The sequence below is a fragment of the Tachypleus tridentatus genome, chromosome 2, assembly GCF_004210375.1.
Source record: "Tachypleus tridentatus isolate NWPU-2018 chromosome 2, ASM421037v1, whole genome shotgun sequence".
Taxonomy (NCBI): domain Eukaryota; kingdom Metazoa; phylum Arthropoda; class Merostomata; order Xiphosura; family Limulidae; genus Tachypleus; species Tachypleus tridentatus.
In genome coordinates, this window is record NC_134826.1 from 127691261 (window position 1) to 127716634 (window position 25374).

Genomic DNA, 25374 nt, shown 5'->3' on the forward strand with positions numbered 1-25374 from the left:
GGTTTTTTTTTTATTTCGCGCAAAGCTACACGAGAACTATCTGCGCTATTCGTCCTTAACTTTGCAGTGTAAGACCAGAGGGAAAGCAGCTAGTCATCACCACTCACCGCGAACTCTTTTATCAATAAATAGTGGGATTAACCGTCACATTATATAACCCTCACGGCTGAAAGGGCGAGCATGTTTGGTGTGACAGGATCTCGAACCCGCGACCTTCAGATTACGAGTCGAGTGCCTTAACTACCTGGCCATGCTGGACCCTTTTATTTTTTAAATTTATTTATTTGACAGTTTAGTTTAGAGGATGTTATGTAACAAGTAAAGAAAGACGTTCCACGTGAGTTCCCAAATTATTTCAGTGTGAAAAGGCAGAAGTAAAAGTACATAATTCGTGTGATATTTTTTATTCTCCTACATTCTTTAAAATTAGGGCTAATACTTGTTTCGACTTTTCATTTCATTAAAACAAGTAATGAATAATTTTCTCGAAATAAACCAAAACTTTGCCTGGATGGGTCACATATTTTAATCTCTCTCGCCACCCTGTATTGTCTTTCAACCAGTCAATCAGTAGACATGAAAATGGCGTCACATAAAGGGTGCTTAAAGTTTCAGTTTTTACTATCGTAAAACTGTCAGTAAAACGTGAGCATGTCATGAACCAAGAGAGAGAGAATTATGTGTCCTGTAAGCTACAACCTAGAATGATATATAAACAACAAAAGCAAGAAGTAGAAATATTTGTTACCCTTAGTTTTTATTTTCTCTTCAAACAGAACATTTTCGGGACCCAATATTGTAATCGATTACCTCTTCTATCACTAGATGAATATCGGTAACTTATGTTAGGAAAATTATATTCTTTTTACAAAGTAATAAATTGAACCGTAGCTGAATATTCCAAACATCTCACTATATTTAATTGATCAAACAAAACAAAATAAAAGTTTTCCCCCACATCCACGTACATAAACGTTTACCTTCTTTAGGCCTGAATGATCAAACAATGCAAAATAAGATGTCTCCACATTCAAGTAGTAAATTACAAAAAGCTATGTTTGAAGTTCAACATTAGCACATAGAAATAGGTACAGCAAAAATATAGCTAAAAATACTGTAGCTATATTTATTTTTTGTTGAAGTTCAGATACTTCTTTCAAATATCTCTTCCTCCAGGTAAAACGTAACACCTACATTGTAACACTTAGTGCACACTAACCTTCTAGACTAAAACTGACCCAACATTAGGAGAGCTAAGCTGTCCTGCTGCGTAAGATAAGACCAGCTCTTTCAAGAGTTTGTTTGTCTCGTTCATCACAATTATTATCTTATTTATACTTTCAAAATATATTATTCATCGAAAGACTTATACGTTTATATAATACACTTTTACGGGTATTTTGATTTGTAAAACAACGTGTGCTTTTATTGTGGTAAGAAAATTCGATGCGATTAGTTTTCCAAAGTTTAACGTTTTAAAAGCAATCTCATAATAAAGACATTTAACAAAAATATAAAACATATTTTTTATGAGATATACATACCAAAGCTATTGATGGAGTAGTAAAGTGATCAGAACAAACGTCCTTTATGAGTTATACGTAATAATAAATAAAGAAAACCCATGAAATACACAGTTATTAATAGATTTAATATTTCATTGTTAAGAGATGTTAGAAACTGGTCACTGATGGTTACCTCACAGTGATTTAGCAGTATGTCTTCGGAGTTCTGACGTTAGAAACCGGGTTTCAATATCCATGGAGGCAGACCACAGATAGCCCATTCTGTAGCTTTGTACTCAACCACAAACAATCAAATACTAATTATTTATTTTTTTATTGTTTTTTACGCAGGTCAACTTATCAAGTAGAAATTACACGACTTGTTACGTGTTTATAGAAATAACTTTGTACATTTCTTGTCAAGGCAGTTAATATAAGTGTAACATATATAATATAATTTAAGTATAACACATGTTTATATGTATTTGTTTAACATTCTTAGAAACTATAATATTCAACTGCAAAACATGATCCCATTAGCTTTAAAGCACCTTTAAATAAGAAAAAAAGTTCCACGTCGCATGACGAAACGTTTAACAAAAACGTTTTGCGATAAGAAAAGTAGAACAAGGCAGGTTTAAACTTGTACACCAGTGAACAAAATGCATAATTAAGTAGTTGGGTCCAGTATTTATCGCTCTGTTTTACGTTGAAAGAAAGTATTTTCTTGAGTCTAATTTGTATGAACCTTACTTTTGTTATTATGTTTATAAAACTGTAAAATAGAGAGTATTGTACGTTAGAATGTAGAATTACAAGTATGACGCTACGTAATCATTCATATAGTGTATGTAAATTTGGTTTTAACCCTCATTGAACATGTCTGTAATCTGACCAATTAGTGTTTTTATTATTCAGTTATAACGTAACTAGTTAATGTTTCAGTTTAATTAATTTTCTGTGTGTATGTTTAGGAGAGAACAACGTTCATGTTATTTGTAACAGGTTCATTAATTATCAAGTTTCCAACTTCAGCAAAAACAAATATAAGAGGCGCTTGAATTTTTCATCTACATAAATATCAATAAAAGTTTTTGCATTCATTTGGAACGTTTGTCTATATATGTATAAAATGAAGTTCTCATTTCTCTAATCATAGTTACAGAAGCTTTAATACTTCGATGTTTCAAAACAATCCACTAAGTACATTCGTTACTTTTAATACGTTAGTTTTAAATTATCGTGTGATCAAAATGTGTACAATTGTGTTTAGTTTTTGCGGGACCTCAGACAGGGGTAGTTCAAAACCTTCTGCGTAAAAGGTAAAAACATATTGAGGAGTGAACGTGCAACAAGTAGGTTAGACAGTAAAGGGGTGAAGGCCCATGGCAAGCTCTATCATCGTGGTCCAGACCACGAACCTGGAAGCTTTATGTGAAATTTTTCCTTCTAAAATATATAACTATAGTCATATATATATTTCTAAAACTGGTACTGGAGTACTGTCTTTATCATACGCTGAAATGTTAATAGAAAGTACGAAAGGATTAATGGCATAACAGCTTCACGACAGAGTCTTTGCGAAAGAAAACTACGTTGAAAAGCTCTGTCTGATGGCCATGCATCTTGACATTAGAGTCAAGTCCTACTAGAGTAGGACTCTAAAATTACTGTAACATAACGTGCTCAAACTAAGTATAAATGTAAATGAATGTAATGAGGTAAACACACTTGATTTTTACCCGTATGAATTTAATATATATAACTGCGTAAACATATGACGAGCTCTATCAAAACAAATAAGATTAATAAAAGGACATAATTACAAAATAAAAACACATTTTCCGTTTGAGGAATTGCTAATGTATTTATCTTTAATTAAAGTACTCATTTAAAATATTTTAATCTTTAGTTTAAAAGCAAAATTTATATTCGCAAGTTTTCTACAACTTGTAAGGAATAAAAAGACGAGTTAGTATTTTAAACAGCTTTCTATATTTTACTGTTTATGTTTTTGCGTCTCTTTACCTGAGCACTCGGTGCAATAGGCATTTATGAGAGCTTTACACTGGAACAAGGTCAGAAGAGTTCTGTGACCCTGTTAAAGAACGGAAAGGTCAACAAGTAGACGCTTGAGACATTAAACTTGTTTCTTGTACTGTTACACTCACACAGTGGTACTTCCTTCTAAATAAATAAATATATTTCACCACAATTAACATTTTATAAAGTAACTTAACGGTTATAAAATCTATTTTTATTTAATACAATTTTTAATGTTGTGACACACTTCTAAGTACTTTGCTGATACATTCATTGTGTTGTTGTTATCACACAGTGCAGTCGTTGAAGTATTATCACTGAGTACAGGTGTTGTGTTGTTACTATTACCATACAGTAAAGGTGTTGTGTTGTTATTATTATCACACAGTAGGGTTCCCAAAGGGTTTGTTTTTTTTTTCAAATTAAATTAAACCAAAATTATGACTAACAAATATTTCTATTTCTTGCATTTGAAGCTCGCATGCCATGCTGTGTCGTAGCCTACAAAGAGCATAATTCTTCTCGTGATTCATAACATACGCACCTTTCACTCACATAACGATCGTACAAATTGTAATGTACAACACAGCATGACATATGAATTTCAAAATGAAGAGATAAAAATATTTGTTACCCTTGAAACTGAACACTTTGGGGGCCCGTGGAAGCACATCTAGTCTACTTGATGAATTTGTGTATTAATTTAGTTTGGTTTTGTTCGTCACTAGTCTGCTTAGAGATGAAGAACAGTAAGCATGTGTAAATACCAGTATTTTCAAACAAAACAAGAGGGAATTCTCAATAGCCGCGGTACTTTACATTAATTTAGGCAGGGTTATAGTAAATTCATCACGATATATATTTTTTAATTTTTATTAGCTATATTTTTTGTGCACCAGCACTGCCAATATACTCGATTCAATTTTATAATTTAGCAGGATATTTACCAGCCTACCCTCAAACTGAAATAATTTTAGGCAGGGTTAGAATAGATTATTCTTTGAGAACTTGGACGTAGTCAAATAAATCAATCGAGAGGGTTTGGTGTTTTGGGCCCAAAACTGTAATTAGAATTAAAATCGGTGAAGAGATGACAGAGCTATGAGCTAAACGTTTGTTGTTGGAAAGGTGTTGGTTCGATTTGAATTTCGTGTAAAGCTACACGAGGGCTATCTGCGCTAGCCGTTTCTGATTTAGCAGTGTAAGACTAGAGGGAAGGCAGCGAGTCATCACCACCCACCGCCAACTCTTGGGCTACCAAGGAATGATGGAATTGTCCATGACTTTATAACTCTCCCACGGCTGAAAGGGAAGAATGTTTGGTGTGATGGGGGATTCGAACCCACAGATTACGAGCCTCTCACCCTAACCAATTGACCATGCCGGACCATCTCGTTCATTATTGACTTTACATCGCTATGAACTTTTTCAATCGAAACGCGTGAATCGTACCAATAAATATTATTTACTAAAACCTCCACCTATTGGTGTAATTTTACTGATGTTTTTTTAAAGATTTTGTTTGAACTTTTCTTCGTGGGTTTAATTGTCCACTTTCTGTAATGCTGCCGATGTATTAGGAAAACAAAATGGTGTACCAACTTACCCAACACTTTTATTTCTTGAGTAAATAAGAATAACAGTAATAATGTCAGCGGAAGGTTTACGAACTAAAAACACTAAAACCTGGGATTCGATTCTTCGCGGGTGATAAAACCCAGATGATAACTTCCTGCCAAAGAAAAGCAACAAAAACGTTAGTAAAAGGAGCTAATAGTTACTATGACGTTTGTCAAAATTTAATAAATGTTGTGCTTTGAAATTATACTTAATATTTTGCACAAATGTAAATATAATTTAAAGTTGTTGTGAGTCTTGTTGAAGTTTTTACTAAATATTTGATTCTTCATTTCCGCCTCTCAGTAGTTTAGTAGTAAGTTCGAGGGCTTATATAACTATAATTCAGAGTTCGAGTGTTACGATGGGAACAGCAAAAAATCAATCGCTTTTTGTGCTTTACGAAGAAATGAAACTATATTTTTCACCCATGTATTGAGTTCTTTACAATACTAACGTCAACAAGTCTTGTTCGTTTTTCTCCACATAATTACAGTTTCATATTGTTTAATCCACAATACTTAGCAAGAAAACACTTCTTAAAACTCTGCTAATAGTTCACAATGCAATTCAGTCCCCCAGTGGCTCAGCAGTATGTTTGTGGACATCCGGGTTTCGATACCCGTGGTAGGCAGAGCACAGATAGCCCATTGTATAGCTTTGTGCTTAATTCAAAACAACAACAACAACTATACAGTTCACAACTCACAAGAGGGTTTACATATGATGAATGTTAGGGGTAGAACTTTTCTGAAAAGTTCGTAAATAATGTAAAGCGAACTAAATAAAAATATAATAATAATTATAATAAATCAACATGGTATTTCATGCGAAGTAAAGAAATCTTAATAAAGTTACAACCAGTTAAAGTAAATATAGTATACCTTTGCTAAATTAAGTGGCTATCAGATAAAATTGCTTATGGCTATTACCTTCCAGAATTTTATATTTAGGTTTCGGGTTAAAGACAAGAGAAAACAGACATAAGTTTAATATATATAGCAAAGTTACTCGGCCATAGAAAACAATAGATAGCCTGAACGGTGATTGGTTTCTAATAAACATCTAAAGGTAGCCAAAGAACTGCTGTTGTAAGTTGTTGACCCTCTGTTCTAGAAAAAGACGGAACTTATTTAAATTATTGTTGTGTAGCTTTACGTGAAAATTCTGAAACAAACAAATAATCCTAAAAACACATTTTACATCGCAAAGAAATGCCGGTAACTATCACATAAAAAATGCTGCCATTTTGTTCTAATCACAGACTTTTCCCCTTTTCTTATCTCAGTACTTGTTAGGAAGTATTTTTGTCAAATGTCCACAAATGACTCAAGGAGTGTGATCTGTCAGAGCTCTATTGAAACAAGGAACAAGGAAGATAGAAGAATAAGCAAAACATTCGAAATGAAAACAAAACAAACATTAAGAAGCCTACAAACCTGACCTACACGAACTACATGGTCAAAACAACATCAGGAATAGGTGCACCAGTTGTTATTTTTCTTTTTCAGTCTGCTTTTGTATTTCGAAATAATGCACATTTCCAAATATGCAATTAGGCTTAATTTATGCGTTCGGGGAAGAAAATAAAGCTAAATTTACCATTTGTTTCGTGACCACTATGTCAAAGGTCATAAATGCGTGTACATGAAAAAGGGCATTGGTGGTGGGCGCGTGTTACCATTGGAAAAGTTATGTCCTTCTTTCGCCAACTGACGTACACTAATAAAATTGAACATTTATTAATAAAAGGATGTTTAACACTTAACAGTTATTTTATAGTATCATAGTATAAGTTAGTAAACGTGAACGTATTAAACTCAGTTTAATTATGGTAAACGTTTCTTTCAAACAGTGGACTAACTTAAAATAATATGAAACACCACATCAACATAAGTAAAATTTCACACTTTTTAATATTTAAATTGAAATCCAGAGGAAGTGGTACTCTCGCTATAATTTCAATCATCCTTTTGCTCCACCTCTCAAATTAACCTCCTAGAACCACCCTTCTTTATCTCTAATATTTGCTATTACAACTTTCAAAAATAAATACTTACCAAAAGTAATCTTAAATAAACGATAAAACGCCGAATGTAATTCTATGATCCATACCAATTATTACTCAGCAAGCATAATCCAGCAATGTGAAAAAAATCACACAAGCACGATGTTTAGTAATATATAAAAGGTAACTTCATTGTAACCTAGCAGTTTATATAACAGTGATTTATTATGTTTTAACATACGACATATAAAAAGAATATGTTAAGAACAGTCTAACAACTTGTACAAATAATCACTTGTCAAGGGAAATATAATAATCCATATAATAGTCAAATGTCAAGTTAATTCAAAAATCTATAAAAATAGCTAGTTGCCAAGTCTAACCTACCAATCCATAAAACTGACAATTGTTAAATGTAATTCAAATATCCGTGTAAATAGCAACTTATGAAACATAATTTTAAAATGCATGTAATAATCGATTTTTGTTTGGATTTTGCGCAAAGCTATTCGAGGGTTATCTAGACTGGCTGAATGGGATTCGAACACACGACGCGCAGATTGCGAGTCGAGCGCCCCTAACTATCAGGCCATGCCAGGCCGCACAATATATGAAATAGTTTCTTCTAATTTTTCTTTATTCACATGTCAATGAGGCTTAGCTAAAACTTCAATGAGGTAACATTTTCGATAAATAATTAACTCACAGGTTAATTTTATTTGATATGAGAATACGCGAACATTAAAGATGGGCATTTTATCTCACTTCTCAAGTGCAACATTGATTGATTTGTTAAATGGACGTATACAGCGCTTTACCCTGTGATAACAGCAACGTTTAAAACACGTTATCCTTCTCTGATGATACCGATGATTTATTTAGTCGACGATGAAAACATTTGTTTTTCGCTTTCCAGAAATATGCCACTTTCTTTTTAATATTTACTTCTATTTTAGCATTATAAACCCATATTTTTTTAAAAAATGTATACATGTATATTAATTCTTTAACTTTTTGTCACCAAACTGAATTAAATTACCCAACCCTAAACTTTTTTTTTTTTTTAATTTCCAGATCCTCGAACCAGCGAATGGCCGCTTTTAGGATCACCTTTCCCTATACTGACACTGATCGCTTTCTACGTTTACTTCGTTAAAGTGCTGGGTCCTGCATGGATGAAAAATAGGAAACCCTTTGAGATAAACAAAATCATCATTTTCTACAATATAGCCCAAGTTGTTCTTAGCGCTTTCTTTTTCTTCTACGTAAGATGTTTTACCCCCTCTCAGAAATTACACGATTAACAAGATGGCTCAAAATAAGAAGAGAAAAATCGCATAAGTTAATCAAAAAACCTAAACATAAGAACAAGTAAATTAGTATTCGGTCCAGAGAATATATACCTTTGTATAGTCGCGGTGTATTGCGAAAACGTTGGAGGAAATAAAGGTTTTTAATATATTAACCTTAGTGTGCAAAACTACTGCACAAACTTGTGAAAAAAGTAATTTGTAAGCGCTAATGACATTCTGAAATTTTTTGTTGCTTACGTAATGTCTGTTTTCAATTAATATCGGAAACATAAGTGATTCTCCTTACTATGTGGTTACAGTTCTTCCAACTCTCCCTTGATAAGCACTATTGGTATTTTCTACTAAGTGATTAGTTGATTCTTAAAATACTCAGCAGGTGACACAATAATTTGTTGAATACGACTGTGGTGGTAATGTTATTTGTTTGAGGATTTAATTTATAAATATTAAGCTTTGTTTGACAGTAAAGTTATGTACAGGTAAGGCAGTTGGCCAAAGCAGTTGTTTTCATTCTGTGGGACATGCAATTTCTTGGGGACGCACTGTATTTCAGTCTTGTTTTCATAATATAAATATTATTTTTGTTATTATTATATATATAACAAGGAAGGAAGCAAAGTGTATTACGTAATAAAAAGGCGTGTCTTCGAAATGTTTCACAAATCCTACTCTAAAACCCCTTGGTGTTCAAGACCTACATAGAGATATTTATGAATGAATCTTCAGTATGAAGTAAAAATAAACCCTCAGCCTAATGTTGTACGATTTCTATCACATTTACTTATTGCTAGTTGTCTTGCTGAGAGCACAAGAATGGCTATAATACCGGTTCTGGAGGTAGATAAAATAATACATGCAGCGCTATGAAAAATGTACTAAATATACAAACTCCATACGCTTTTAGTCTGTTTTCTAAATGACACGTTAATAGGTTAAATTTGATTTTAGTTTAGTTATGCTGTTTCAACTTCTTTCAATCTCTCAATTACTTGATGATATGTAAGTTAAGTATTTTTCTGGCTATCAATTGATATTAATTTGTAATTGTTTCGTTTTTTATCTTTCACAACTTGATTTAATTTTCACATAACCATAAAATATATCTGGAAATGCGTGTCTTCAGATTGCAGAGTTAATCTTTTTTTGACGTTGAGTTCCAGAATATTAAATATGGATATTCCAGAATCGTTATGACACTTTAACGGTTTTTATAAATATATTGTTCGTTGTTAATAGTGTTCCAGTATTTGTTCGTTCTAAAATTTTTGTGTCTAATTTACAAATATGTCTTAGTGTTTACGCATTTCGTATTTACCCCATCTATCAATTTCTACTGCAGGGTGGAAGCATGTCGTATCTCTCTGGAAAGTTCAACTGGGTGTGTGAGCCCATCAGTTATGCAACTGATCTAGAAACAATGACGGTAAGGCGAAAAAAAAAAAAAAGACTTGTGTGATGATGGCGCGAAATGTTTAGTGGGGAAGGGTACTGACATCACGAATGTATATGTTTGAACAGCAACCAAATGAGGTATTATATAAGTATATACATGAAACATATGTCGAATAATTTATTCAACCACCTGAAACATAAAAAATTGTAAACTTGTAAAATTGTTTGCTTGATTCTGTAAAAAGATGAAATTATTCTACCATGTAAATGTACCTTAGAATATTACAACTATATGGATGTGAAAGGTTATTTCAAAGTACTGGTGACCTTCTGACATCTTGATTTAATGATCTTAACTACACTACACTAGACTATTGAGGGTTAAGTTACGCAAGTGTGGTGATGATAAATAACAAAGTGTTTTCAGTAAAGAGAGGCGGCAGTAACTGATTCTATGTCACATTATGAAACATACCTTTTCCACAACATATTCATCATGAAATCTTCAAAAGATATAGTTACGTTACATAACAAAGCACTGATTTCTTTAGAAGATCAAGCGTTGAGAATGTAAGCGTAAATATTGTTAGAACATTAAACAATACTTCCCTTAGTGGTACAGCAATAAGTCTGAAGGCTTATAACACAAAAAAGTAGTTTCCGATGCTGGTGGTGAATAAAGTCCAGATAGTTCATTGTGTAATTTTGTATTTAACAACACACAAAGAAACAAAACTAATCATAACAATGCTCTAACACGGAATCAGAGGCAGTTTGAGCTAAGTATGATAGAAAGATTTGTCCATAGAATGCTTCTACAAAAGACGTCTAAACTGATAGGATCTCGATACGGTGACAAAATTATATCAGTAAGAACTTTCAGGTGATGAAGAAAATAAAACAAGATTCATAAATATGAATGTAGTTCCAATTAGTTACCTTGAATTACAACTGTAAGAACAACAAAAACTAGATCACGGAGCTGAAATATACTGGAACTGAGGAAAGAAAACAAGAAATACAGAGTTTAACATAGAGATTTTTAGCGGTGTAAATTCGTAGACTTACTGCTGTCCCAGCAGGGGATTGACGTAAAGAGATTTATAGAGAGAAGTAATATATGATTATTTCAGAACAATGACAAAAGAAAAAATGTTATTATAATTTAAAACGTAAGCAATGTATAAACAAACCACTGAGACATCTATATATTATGGAAATGTAAAATATATAACATATATAGAAAAGTTGTGTTACAGCGAGAAATACAACACATATGAAAAGAACAGCAATAAGTTGTTAATCAGAAAAATACAAACATACAAATAAAACTAAAGAATATTTTTATTTTATGACATCTAATAATATTTGTAAGAACTAAGGTAACGTAGTGTCACAGATAAAGATAATATACATACAGAGTGATCGACCAGGTGTCTTCAGCAAAAGAGTAGGGTAAATATTTGCTATATTTGTATAGTAAAACTTATCACGTAATTTTTTTCTTCCACGTAGTTAGTAAGACTGGGCTGGTGGTATCTTCTACTGAAAATAGCCGAGTTTCTGGACACTGTAAGTATCAATGAAATTAGACACTTAAGTAAAAGTACTTATCTATAATCACAAAGAAAATATGATTTGAAAATATCCTCTTATTAGCAGAAAAGTAACGCGTTATTTAGTTTATAGTATGTTAAACATATCCACAACTCTTTGGATTAAACAATTGAACTTACACCATTGGCTGCAGGAAGTCCTGTCTGTCAATTACTAATTCTGTAGATGCTATAAAGCAAAACGTTGAGCGCCCAACTAAATTAGACCAATATATTTTGAATGTTAAACTATCTTCTATACACCAATATGTACTATAGAAATTAAATTATGAATACTAGTAATATATATATACATATAATAATATATAAGCAGCTTAAATTAGTCGATACGTATTTATCTAAAATGTTTTTAGCGTTGGCACATATTGCGAATAAATGATTAATATTACGCTTTCAGTCAGAGCAAGTTATTTACTGAGAAGAAAACTAGAAGTGAACATGGCAGTCAGTATACCTAATTAAACATATTTTTCATAAATGTTTATTAATAAAGGATGCATTACTTCTTTAGTGTACATATTTTCGACTAAATCGCAACAATAATGCCACATGATTCAGCCAGCTTTAAAAATAATTATATTTGTCCTAAGTACATTTATTAAACTAACAATATCTATAGTAAATTTATAATAATGCAGATACAGTTAAAAAAATAACGTTTCATGTGCTAAACAATAGCTATATAATACATCACATTTTACTCTGAGAAACCAGGTTTGAACTATTCTTGTAGAATTAATTTTCTTTGAAAAACGTAACATAAGTACTACATCAGTTTTTCTAACACTTTTTTAGGTCAACGAAAATTCATTAAGTAACTAAGTAATTCAGAGGAAAGTTTTATCAGTGATTATGACAGTTTCACGAAGACACGTGCTACAGTTCAAACTGTGTCGAGTTAGTAGCAGTTAATTTATCTGTAGTACCACCAACATCTAATGTTTATGAAGATACAAAATAATTCATAACAACTAAAAGAATACTTGAATCGCTCAAGAAAGTATAAGGATATTAAATATAATAGAGAAAAAAAAGTGTGTTAAACATACTATGAGGTATGTCTAACAGGACCTCTCTCTTTAACACATCTCTGACATTAAACAAACCCATAGAGATAACTACAGGAAGTTATAAGTAACGTAAAATATTATATGAAAACAGAAACTGAAATATTGTAAGCCTCTGAAAAGTTGAATAATAATAATAATAAATTTAGAAAGAAAAGTTACAATTAATACAATGTAACTCAAGTCACAGTCCATACGAAACCATTAAATAGTATTATCCACATATAAAAGCAATCTAAACTAACGGAAAACAAAACCTAGGGTTAACATTACACCAAAGGAACTCGAACCATTTTACTTAAACAATTTCCAAAGAAATCAAAGTGTGAAAGGTTTTGAAACACGTGATACTCTTTAAACCTCTTCAAACCAAAATTAGTAGAAATAATATTGTTGAATACTCCATAAAATTAAATGAATTGTGTGTTGACAACGTTCAGTAAGAAAGCTCATTCATGGGAAATGGGCTTATGAGCTCTATTACCAGTCTTGTAATGTTGAATAATTTGTTAACACTCGGTTACTTGTAAACATTTAAAGAAGAGTGATATATGTACACATACATTGCTATTAATATTATTTATATCTTTAGTTGCATATCAACAGTTTATTTAATTACATGTTATTATAAATCTCCATTTGAATGGAAAACTAACAATTTTAGGTCACGAACAAAGAGTATGTTATGTGAACGTGAGGTTGACTACAAGAGATAATAAACCAGCGTTCACTTTTATGGAATTCAATTCACTTAAAAAGAGGTATATGTTGTGTATCCATAATATAAAGCCGAGGTAAAGATTATCGTGATAAAATATACTCTTCAAAAAAAGAAACGCAAAAGGCAAAATTTGAGACATATTGTTAACAAGTTTATTCTGGGTAGTTCTGTATGACATGTGTGAAACTTTGCACATTCACTGCTGAACATCCAAAGTCTGCAAAGGCGAAGTCCACGCTCACTAGTTGAAGTTTAACGTCACTCAACGTCAATAACAAGTATGCCCCCCGTGAGCATCAATAACTGCTTGGCATCTCCTGCCCATGGAAGCGATGAGATGACGAATCACATCCTGTGGAATGGCTGTCCACTCAGCCTGCAAAGCTGCTGCAAGCTGAGGTAGAGTCTGCGGATGAGATTGTCGCCGTCGCAGACGTCGGTCCAACTCGTTCCAAAGATGTTCGATAAGGTTTAAATCTGGTGATCTGGAGAGCCAGGAAAGAACGTTGATGTTGTGGTGTCTCAAGAAGACAGTGGTGAGTCGGGCTGTGTGAGGACGGGCGTTGTTATGTTGAAAAACGTCGTTGACGTTCACCATGATGGGTTGCACATGGGGCCTAAGAATCTCGTCGACGGTTGCGTACGGTCTGATCGGAAATCCTACGCAGCCCTGGTATGGTTGAGGCAGTAGACGTTGCAGTGGTGGTCCTATCCCGAAGGTGACGTAACCGGATGTAGCGATCTTGTGCGGGCGTGATCACACGAGGTCTGCCAGATCCTGAACGGTCACGAGTTGATCCATGTTGTTGGTGACGATTCCATAGCTTTGTGATGGTGCTTGGGTGGACATTCACAGCTCTGGCAACATCTTATCGAGATTCGCCTGCTTCCAAGCGACCAATGGCGTTGTTGCGTTGTGCTTCAGTCAGTCTTGGCGTAACTGTATTGCGTGTCGGTGGCTTAACACTGAACTATGGAAACCGAGAACCCGTCACTTTTATAGGGATTGTGCACATGTTGCACTTGCAGAACATGCAGGTCTCTCAAACATATTTATTGGACACGAATGCGTTTTGGCGAAAAATCCGATGTTTTCCTCCGTTTTCAAAGTGCACAACTTTTATTGTCAATTTGGTTTGACAATCAGTGCCTTAACACGTGTAACATTACATACTCTGAGCTTGTAACGTTATTACATATATTTCTCTTTAAAATAACAAAAATATCCCTTTTGCGTTTCTTTTTTTGAAGAGTATATTACTGTCAACGTTTGAAACGACTCACGGCTCAAAGTGCTGTAAATATTATGTGACACTCATAAATTCGAACCCTGTTCAACAGTACCTACATCCAGAGCTTTGCTTCAGCACCGCAACCTGCATTTTATTTTTTATGGGCAGATGGATGAAATAGACCTCATATCTCTAGCTTCAATTTGCTTATTTCAAACATTTCAAAAAATACATATATATCGATAGTGATTCATCTACTTCTAGAAAGTTAAAATGGTAAAGAATGAAACAATTCACGTGTGAAAACTAGGAAAGTCATACATGGATACAAGTTACTGCTGTAGAAGGGAACACAGCTTTTTTTTTCAAATGCTTTTAAAGGAAGTATTAATATTTTTTGTTTTCTCCTTTTCTTTTTAGCCTCTCTCAAAACATGAAAATGGCAATTTCATAAATAAGAAAAAGATTAAGCTCATTATTATAATATAAAGCTAGCAGATACATTGCTTTTATTATGGTTTAACTTTAATCATCTTTTTTACGCCTAGTTTAACAAACAAGGTTTTGGTTTTAGGTCAGCCACATGTAGCTCCAGGTAAGGAGGAGGGGGAAAGAAGTAGGGCAATTGGTTTTAGAAATAAAGTTGAGAAATAAGGCCAAGAACGTAGAGGCGTTTCTTAGTTTGTAAAAGGTTCTTTTTTTGTATCATTTCGCTTGCTCCAGGGCTTTCCGACAATTTAGAAAATGACATTATTTTGTAAGGTAATATTAGTAAACCAACGTTGTAAACATAATGTATGCTTTGAAATAACGTTTTGTGATATATTAATCAAAGAAGGACGTTTTTCTTTAGCCTAACAACGTTGTTTTATGTGCCAAGTTAGTTTATTGAGAGTACATTATAAAATATACTAAATATATCTAAATATGATTTTATACTTTGGGAATACACAGTTAGTGTTAGCAGAACTTGGTTTTCACCAACATTTGTAGGATCAAAATACACAAATTCATCAACTGGATGGTCTCATTATTGACATGTCAAGCTGTAATAATAACTAGCTGGATCTAACAGCTTAACTTAAGTTATTCCGTTAAAATACATTGTAATACCAACAAGTAATTTTACAAATGTTAACAAATAAATGACATAGAGTATTCAGTGGTGTAAACTATATTAATATATATATAAACAGAATATTAATACTAAGAGTTACGTAAAATAAAACAGAATCTAAAGGAAGGACTGCTTTAAAAACAGCAAATCCAAACCTCTGTTAGTTTGTTTATAACCAATAACAAGCCGAAACGAAAATGTGTCCCAGCTGACAGGCTATAATGTGGGATATAATGTCCAGGACACATGTTGCGGTGGTTATACACCGTCTATCAGCCTTAACCTCCATTCGCCAGTCTCACATACACAAATAAAGTAAATTACATGAATTTACAGTACGAGAAAGAAATCATTAAAATCCTACGCTGAAGAGTTCTGTGGAAAAATTAGGGAGAAAGAGATATAATGTTTATCATTTTTACTGTACTCTTGCGTGGAAAGCCACTTACTTCAATAAAAATTCGTTGAACTAGTATTTTGATTATCTTAATACACACGTATATAGCGATTTAGACAGCTTTATAAGTACACTAATCTTTACTTTTGCCTAGCTTATTCTGTTAAATAGTCATTGTTAATATTCAGACATTCTATTGGTAGTTTTAAACAGAATATTTTAATGACCGCCATTTTGTTTCATCGCGATCCCTGCTATTAAGTACTACAGTACTGAATAAGAAAAATGAACTTGTTACACACCCTTTAAACAAAATATGCAACCTAATCAAACACCACAGTTTTCTTTTAACCACAGTTCCAACACAAAACACGACACCTAATCAGGATATTAGCAGATAACAGCCAAGATGTTTCACTTAACACAAGAACAGATTTTTCAATTAAGCCGTAGAAAAGAACAATTATTAACGAAAATTTTACCTTGTAATTTTCTAGAGGCAAGTAAAACGAAAGTTATTAATTACCAGCAAGTGATAACCTCCTTTCTTTGTGTTAACTAAAAAATTCTAATTAATAACTTGTAATGAAGAGAAACTGAGAAGCAAACGTAAAATGCTTGATTCAGTGAGTGTATTCCGATAACATTTGCCCCCCGCTAGTACAGCGGTATGTCTCTAGAGTTACAACGCTAAAATCAGGGGTTCGATTCCCCTCGGTGGGCAGAGCAGATAGCCCTTTGTGGCTTTGCTATAAGAAAAACACACCGATAACATTTAAACCTAGGCCCGGCATGACTAGGTAGATTAAGGCGTTCGATTTGTAATCTGAGGGTCGCGGGTTCGCATCACGGTCGCGCCAAACATGCTCACACTTTCAGCCGTATGGGCGTTATAATGTGACGATCAATCCCACTATTCGTTGGCATAAGAATAGCCCAAGAGTTGGCGGTGGGTGGTGATGACTTACACTGCTAAATTAGGGACGGCTAGCACAGATATCCCTTGAGTAGCTTCGTGCGAAATTCAAAAAACAAACAAACAAATCTCTCTAGTCTTACATTGCTGAATTAGAGACGGCTAGTGCAGATAGTCCTCCTGTAGCTTTGTGCGGAATTAAAAACAAAGAAACAAATATGTAAACCCTAGAAATATTTAGCTAACGTGAGTCGCCTCTTCCCAAAATTAAGTCAATACCACGTGAGTGGAAAATGCAAATTATTCCTTAAAAACACTACGTATATCTAATTTATAATTAAATATAGGGGATTAAAATATTCAGCATTTACATAGTTTATACACTTAGCCGCCTCCATAGTTTAGTTTATAATTTTTGAGCAGCTGAAACTTTGAAGACTAGAAACAGGCGTCATGTACGTGATTTTCAAACAATAGTAGTTTCTGAAAGACAATAAAAAGAATCTCGCAAAGAGACTAAAGTTATGAATTAGAGAGAAAAAGTGTTAATTTTTATGTTAATCTCTATGACTATTCAGGATCTTTGTGGTATAAATTGTTTTAACACGGCGATTCTATACCAGATTCGAACCATGTGACGTATTTGAAGTCCCTACCCAGACTTTTGTTTTCTCATTAAAGCTGTGCAATCTCAACAGATCATTTTTGTGGTTTTAATTTTTTTTTCCAGATTTTTTTCGTATTAAGGAAGAAGTTTACCCACATTTCAGCACTACACGTGACTCACCATTCCTTAATTGCATGGGGTGTTTGGATTGGTATGAAATTTGGTGCAGGTAAGTAACTGTTTTTTCTTCTTAAGCAATAGAAGCATTTGTTTTTTAAACATTCTGGAGAAAATTTGTAAATTAATGTTGTAAGTTATATTTCAGTGTTAAGAAATTTATAGTCTGTTCTTAGCTGTGCATTCGATGTGGATCTAAATTTTTAGCCAAGTTCTTCAAAAGAACAAAAATGAACTGGAATAATTCCCGAATATATTAATATTATCCTTGTCCAAAAACTAAAATTTCAATACACGCTTTCTTAAAATTACGTGAGTGGCACTGTAAGCCTTCATTGTTCTGTAGGTGAACGATATATTTCGAAGAAAATATAAACCTAGAAAGATGAACCATTAATTCATCAAAATACTTATGTGAATATTTCTTGGATCTTCTTTGATCAAAGTTAATTTTATAGTTAAGCGTAATAATTACGTTCTCGTTTCTTTTGACCTTATTTGACACTTGAAGTAATATTATTCAGAAGTGGAAATATTCGATTTAGGGAAATTTTAAATTAATAATGTATTACAGTTGATTCAAATAATTTTACGGAGTACCTTACAGTAAATAAAGGATAATGAGCCACTCATGATGCCTTACTTTGTACTAATATTTCTTTGAGCTGTGCGGCCATTTCGAGTTTCTAGAGCCACGTCTAATGTGAATATTTTTGGAACGCTTTAATCTGCTATTAGAACTCTAAGAAAACAAACAATACGCCGAAACACATACATAACAGGTCCGGCATGGCCAGGTGGTTAAAGTACTTGACTCGTAATCTGAGTGTTGCGGTTTCGAATTCCGTCACACTGAACATGCTCGGCCTTTCTTTCGTGGGGACCTTTTTGATGTGACGGTCAGTCCCACTATTCGTTGGTAAAAGAATAGCCTAAGAGTTGGCGGTGGGTGGTGATGACTAAATGCCTTCCCTCTAATCTTACACTGCTAAATTAGGGACGACTAGCGTAGATAGTACTCGTGTAGCTTTGCGCAAAATTCAAAAACAAACATACATACATAATTGACTCTCGGTACCTCGATAAACATATCTGTAAACAACATTGGTGTGTATTAAGTCTAAGCGGTGTGTAGCGCATAATTAATAATCTTCAACAGTCCAGTGCTTATTGATATGTGTTTTTTGTTTACCCTGGACCCTCCGGACGTGTTTCTGTTTCTTTCATTTCTCTAAATTGCAACAAGCCTTCAAATTCGCTGAACAACGTAAGACAAAATTCAGCAGATGAAATTTATATATCTCACAAATGTAACAAAGAAAAATCTTTGCGAGGGGGGCGAATAGGGACAACAACATTCTTGAAAACCTCAGTTGAGAAAAGTTTTTTTTTTTAAACTAGATTAATGTCGCGAACTTTCTGAGTGTATTTGCTCTCGACGTGGACGAGATTATATGGGTTTTACCTCGTACCACTTAGAGCATCGTGTGACAGAACATCTCAAGCCAAGTTCTGTTAATTCTTAAAACATCTAGACCAAGATGTCACAGCATTTTTGGGATCTACTTTATTCTGTATGTTGTTTGTTGTCGGAACCATTGTTTTGAATTTCGCGCAATGCTACTCGAGGGCTATCTGCGCTAGCTGTCCCTAATTTAGCAGTTTAAGACTAGAGGGAAGGCAGCTAGTCATCACCACCCACCACCAACTCTTGGGCTACTCTTTTACCAACGAATAGTGGAATTGATCGTAACATTATAACGCCCTCACGGTTGAAAGGGCAAGCATGTTTGGTGCGACCGGGTGTTGGAACTATAAATCGTAATTCTAATTTATTAATGGTGTACTTATTTTGAAAAAGGTAAGGTAAGATAACTAATCAAAGTGGAGAGAAACTGCAGGGGTATATCTAGTTTTGTTAGCTCTAGGAAATTTAACTAATTAGCTAGGGAAAAAACTGAAGAACACTTTAATAAATTAATTAAAGGAAATATAACTAGTCACGTAAGAGAGGATTGTATACCACCTAATTATTACAATTAACACTACTAGATTTTACTAATCAGCTGAGAGAATAGTGTGGGGGTACCAATGATAAGTAGTATGAAAATTTAGGGTAAGAGAAAATTATCTCCAGGATACATAAAGATAGTTAATAGTTAACGAGGTAGAAAAACCGGTGGGGTAAAATTTTCTGAATATTTAGTGGTAGTTAACAACCCAGTATGATAGTTACTATATACTATGTTGTCGAATGTTGTGCTCACTCATACTGCGAAAACATTTGTATAATCAGAATGCTTTAGTAGAGATCATTACGTCTTCTAGAATAGAAAAAATGTTTAGAAAGAAGAAAACGGGAACCTAAATAATATCTGTGAACTACTTTTATTTTCCAGGTGGACAAAACGCCTTTTTCCCATTTGTAAACTGCTTTGTTCACATGATAATGTATGCTTACTACTGTCTGGCCGCTCTAGGACCTCACATGAAGCCGTATTTGTGGTGGAAAAAGTATATTACCATTATACAAATGGTAAAATATGTCTTGAAAGTAGTGAAATACCTATTTTTGTTGTATTATCAAGTTGTATCCTAAAGCCTAATGAATATTTAAATTTTTATAACAAATTAATATTTGTCTGTAAAAGCATTAATATAATATTTATTTATTTATTTTTAGAAAATAAATAATTTTTTGATATATATATAATAAAACTGAACCATTATATGATTTTCTGAATCATGTTATTTAAACGAAGTTTCGATCTGCTAACAAATATCTTCATCAGATGACCTGTGCCAAAAATTCGAAACGGCATTAAAAAAAATCTTCCAGTGCAGGTGCAGTCCTATAACTACGTTTTATAATTATACTTTACTTTATTTGAACCTTCTTTCAAACAAGTCTGAGGACTTATTACGCTAAAACTCGAGTGTTGATACATTTGGTTGATGGATCACAGGTGGTCCATTTTGTATCTTTGTGCTTAACAACAAAGAATTTATGTTGGATCATTGTAGTTACGTTTGAGTGACAACTAAGTAAACATCACATTATTCAATAACATTGTAAATATTTTTAAATTGTTATTATTAAATTTCAATGTAAATTTTAGTCAATTTTAAAGTAAAATCGTAATGGAAATATTGTATTTAGTGGAGAAGTCGTGTCCCAAGTTGTTTCACTAAATAACGCTTTATTTTGTAATTTATAGTGTTGTTAATAATTCCAATTTTGTTCACACTTTTAACATCATGCTTTCGTATGTCCCTTTGTAACGTAAGTAGTAATAATAATGTTATTCGTTGTTTAGTCTTGAAGAGACGAATGTCCATGATTTATACCTTATATCTTCCACAGGTTCAATTTGTGCTCATTGGACTTCACGCCGTCGTCCCATTATTTTTTGGATGTGATTTTCATCCTGGTTTTGCCTACGCTATTCTTGTCCACGCCATTTTCTTCCTGGTGATGTTTCTAAACTTTTACATCCACGCCTATGTCAAAAGGAAAGAGCAAGATCATGTTCGCGATGTCTTGAAGAAGAAAAATGAGAATCATGACAACCATAATGGGACCAAACGTAATGGATACTTAACCAATGGGTTTGTCAGGTCCCTGAACGATAGTGAAGAAAATGAAACAATTCTCAAACGGAACTGTGGTAGTGATGTGTATCAAAACGGAAATCGATACAACAGAAAACACCAGAAGGACGAATGAACATGAAATAGTTAATGCGTTTTTTTTAATGTCAAGTATAAAGAGCAGTTCTTAATATGATTACATTTGCGTTCAAAACTATGTACATTTATTAATTCTACAAACTTTATAACCTAGATAGTTACGTCATTTAATTTCATTAATTTGACATTAATGTCTGTTCCAAACAATTATTTTCAGAATATAATTCAGTGTTAACTACCATATTTTAAAGGTCATAACTTGTCCATCAATATTAACTGACCTGTAATTATTATTGTAAATATATCATATATATATATAAGTTCAGGTTGGCTGTATAGCAAGATATTTCCACTTGTATTGTTTTTTCTTAGTGTGATATCCGTAAGTTAAAGAGAAATACTCAAAAGTGTATTTAGTACTACTTTTAATTTTTTTTTATAAATAGCCCACTTAAAGATAGTGACGCGTGATATTGAATTTAGAGCGTGAAGGTTATAACTGTAAGAAAAGACGTACTACAGACTTAGTTGATTTAGATTTTTTTCCACAAATTATCTGCAAGAAGATAGGTTAAAAGTGAAAACAAACTAGTATTTTTGAAAACACATTAAAGCAGGATAATCTTTGTTATTTACCTTATAAAGTGTTTCTGGTTCTTTAGTAAATGCTTTTCTCAATCTGTGTTATAAGGGTAAAGCGCGTTTTAAAATACGCCCTGTGATATGAATTATTAATGTTCGTCACAGTACTGAGCCGCTACTCTTGTGTTTGAAGTCAAGTTAAACCCATCATTCTTCTGTACCGATTTTATAACCAGTGACACTTATATCTTTCGGTTTTTCTACTCCTCTTTCAGACATAAACTATAATAAAAGTTTGAGATCATGTAGCAAGTGGCGCTGGTTCTTTGGTATAAACAGTAATAACGGTAAATCTTTGGAATGACAACTTGATCAAGTTTAGAGTTTTCATGACAATTTGATATATAAAGCAAGAATCAGGTTTATCTAAGATTTATATTTGGACCATAATTCCTCGTGCCTCTCTAATTCCTTTACATATCTGTAATTATTTTGCTTCAAATGTTACTGATTAATTGTAGCATTATTATATCGAACTGCTGCGTACAATTTAACAAACTCGTAAAAATAACCTCTAACGATAAAAACTCTCAATAAACAATAACTCTGTTTAAAAAACTATTACGAATTCATAGAATATCTCTAACACGCTTTGTTATCTCAGATTAAATAAAAAGGTTGGAGGTTAAACCTTTTTATATCAACGAAACGGAAAGTATTCGAATGCAAAGCTAGCAACAGGTTACAAAGCACTAAAGCATGTGGGAGCTTTCATCATCCTCCATTCCCTACGTTTTTAAAGTTAGAAACGTGGTTTCACATTGAAATGTACTTAATGAATTGACTGAAGAAAAAACCTCCATAATGATTTCTGTGGTACAATTAAATCAAAACGAAAGAAAAAGAGAAAAGTCACGAGAGGCTTTAGACCTGAGCGTGCGAACATAAAAATTCATCTGTTTATCATTTGCCATTTGTTTGTGATTTGAACTTTTTATCTTGTTTTATTAATAACGATTTGACTTTAAATATTCATTCTATTTAAATCTATTAACATGGAAATTAGTAATTTGAAAAAAAAAATAATTAAGATGCAGATTCCGACATTACTAAACATATAAAAAACTTTAGTTCACCAGAATTTACGTCACTCGACATAATTAAGAGATAACTGGAGTTTTTATATATTCTAGTTATGGAAAGGTTCAGCTACTGTTATTAAATGGTATTCTTGGATTTTTCTTCATATAACATAAATTTCGCGTGACCAGTTTTGTGATTGGATCTGAATATGTATCCTGATAGGGTCGAGCTCCATAACTGTACACTAATGGCGTCCATCTCACCAACTGCTTATTTGGTGCTACACAATTTCAGACCAATAGATTATCAGAAAACGTTTGATGGTAAAGCTCATTATTACGTCAGGTATTCATTGAATTCGAACATCGATGTGGTAAACTTAAAACTTGGTAAATTAGTGAATTGCTGAGATAACAGTTGCTCACTTCTTCATCATAATTCATTCCGATTCATAAACATTGTTTGGAGATAAATCACGGGCTGTCAAACACCTTCCTAGATCAATGTATATATATATTAAGTCACACTTCATTCGCTACCTACACTCTTCCTCCAAGAAATTGATAAACAGTGAAGTGTTTGTAGTAAACTCTAGAAGCAAGTTATGACAAAATACATAAAAATATCGTGTGACACTCCTATCGACATATATTAGCTCTTTATACTAGTTTTCTGATTACACCACCATTTCCAGTTTGCTTCTGAAGAATAAAGGTCCACCTTACGAAAGCACTTGGGTTATATATGGTTTATAACCATTCTGTACCATAGTGTGGCAGCTGATGCTTATTCTAACCCAAACTTTTTTGCCATCATCGCTATATACATTTTTTCCTGCTTAAAATTATGTTTGAATCCGATTATGGACACTCTATGTACACTTCCCGTATCTGGCTGCAATGTGAAGCGTAATCCACGTATGAGTGAGACATCTGCCACTACGCTATTGGTAATACTGAATTAAGATGAACTATTTCATGTCGATGAGACATATAAATCACACCACTGGTTGTCTGACATAAATACTAACAGAAACCACACCACTGGTTGTCTGACATAAAGACCAAACATTATAAAATTTATTTTTGACTATTTACAATCTTAATTTGTGCCCAGAACTGTTGCTTTAATTCAGAAGCTGAGGTCTATCGGTTTCTTCATTTCACAATGTCAAACACTGGACTATCTTACGGAATCTTCAACAATTAAACAATAGTCCATAGTACTCCTATCTCTGCTTTTGCTGACTTCAAAAGTAACAAGTTAATCTCAGAGTAAGTCCACACACGTCACTCTGACTCTACTTCCAATCATTTTGGAAACACTTGTTATGATTAACCAGCTTCTAGCCAACTTATTGCCCTAAATGTTTTCCTTGAGGTCCTGGTATGTTTCATTATCAATATGGACCTGCTATAACGAAAAACACAATATGTTTCTTTCACTTTTTTATGCAACCGAAACGCGAATATTTGTGTGTGTGCTTTCTTATAGCAAAGTCACATTGGGCTATCTGCTGTGTACAACAAGGGGAATGGAACTCCTGATTTTAGAGTTGTAAATCCATAGACTTACCGCAATGGACAAACGTGAATGTCATATCCCATGGCAGGCCATTTAATATTTGCCTTGTGTAAGAGCGAACTGGAGGATGACACTGGCAACAAGTTATAACAGGAACCATATCATGTCATAGCTAGAGCACAGAAACATAATTATTCCTGGATTAATTTGAATGCAGTATAAACGTGACGACTAATGAAATTATACAAAAGGAACAAATTATTTTAAGCAGTGTGTCTGTAAGTAATTTTGTCCATTAACTGGTTGTTGTACCAGAAAAATGTTCTTGTTTAAATACTTTATAAAGAGAATATAAACACTTAAACATCTGTCGATATAACACCCTAAAACACTAAATGCAATTATCTAGTGCACCCTAGTGTAAACCTTAAAACATTCTGCTGATTAGTAATTCCAACAATAAACATTTGTAGATTTAAGGTTTTACAATTCTGTAACGCCAAAGAAATTTATTTGGAAATGAAAAATCTTATTTTTAAAAATATATTTTGCTTCAGTATATACAGAAATAACTCTTAAAGTTGTTTTTGTTAACTTAAAATGTAACATTTTAACAGGTTCGAGGGTTACCAAAGCATTTCCATTTCCATGTTCAAGGGTCGCTACGTTTCTTATGGTATTATTAGACAATCATGTTATAATTGCTTGCTCACACTTCACGTATGATATATATAAACGTTTAATGAATTGTTTTGAACAACGAGATT

The 25374-nt window shown here is 33.1% G+C and overlaps 1 protein-coding gene across 4 annotated transcripts in view; it reads left to right on the forward strand.

The window, feature by feature from the left end:
* LOC143245069 (very long chain fatty acid elongase 7-like) overlaps positions 1 to 22308 on the forward strand; it is a 75948-nt gene extending 53640 nt beyond the window's left edge. For 2 of the 4 annotated variants that reach the window (XM_076490886.1, XM_076490885.1), the window contains exons 3-8: positions 8248 to 8438; positions 9826 to 9909; positions 11394 to 11450; positions 17675 to 17780; positions 20128 to 20264; positions 21093 to 22308. In XM_076490886.1, coding sequence (XP_076347001.1) covers positions 8248 to 8438; positions 9826 to 9909; positions 11394 to 11450; positions 17675 to 17780; positions 20128 to 20264; positions 21093 to 21455 — 938 coding nt within the window. In that variant the 3' untranslated portion in view covers positions 21456 to 22308. The remainder of the gene's footprint in view (positions 1 to 8247; positions 8439 to 9825; positions 9910 to 11393; positions 11451 to 17674; positions 17781 to 20127; positions 20265 to 21092) is intronic. The other 2 variants (XM_076490887.1, XM_076490888.1) reach the window with 1 other exon arrangement.
* Positions 22309 to 25374: the final 3066 nt, after the last annotated feature.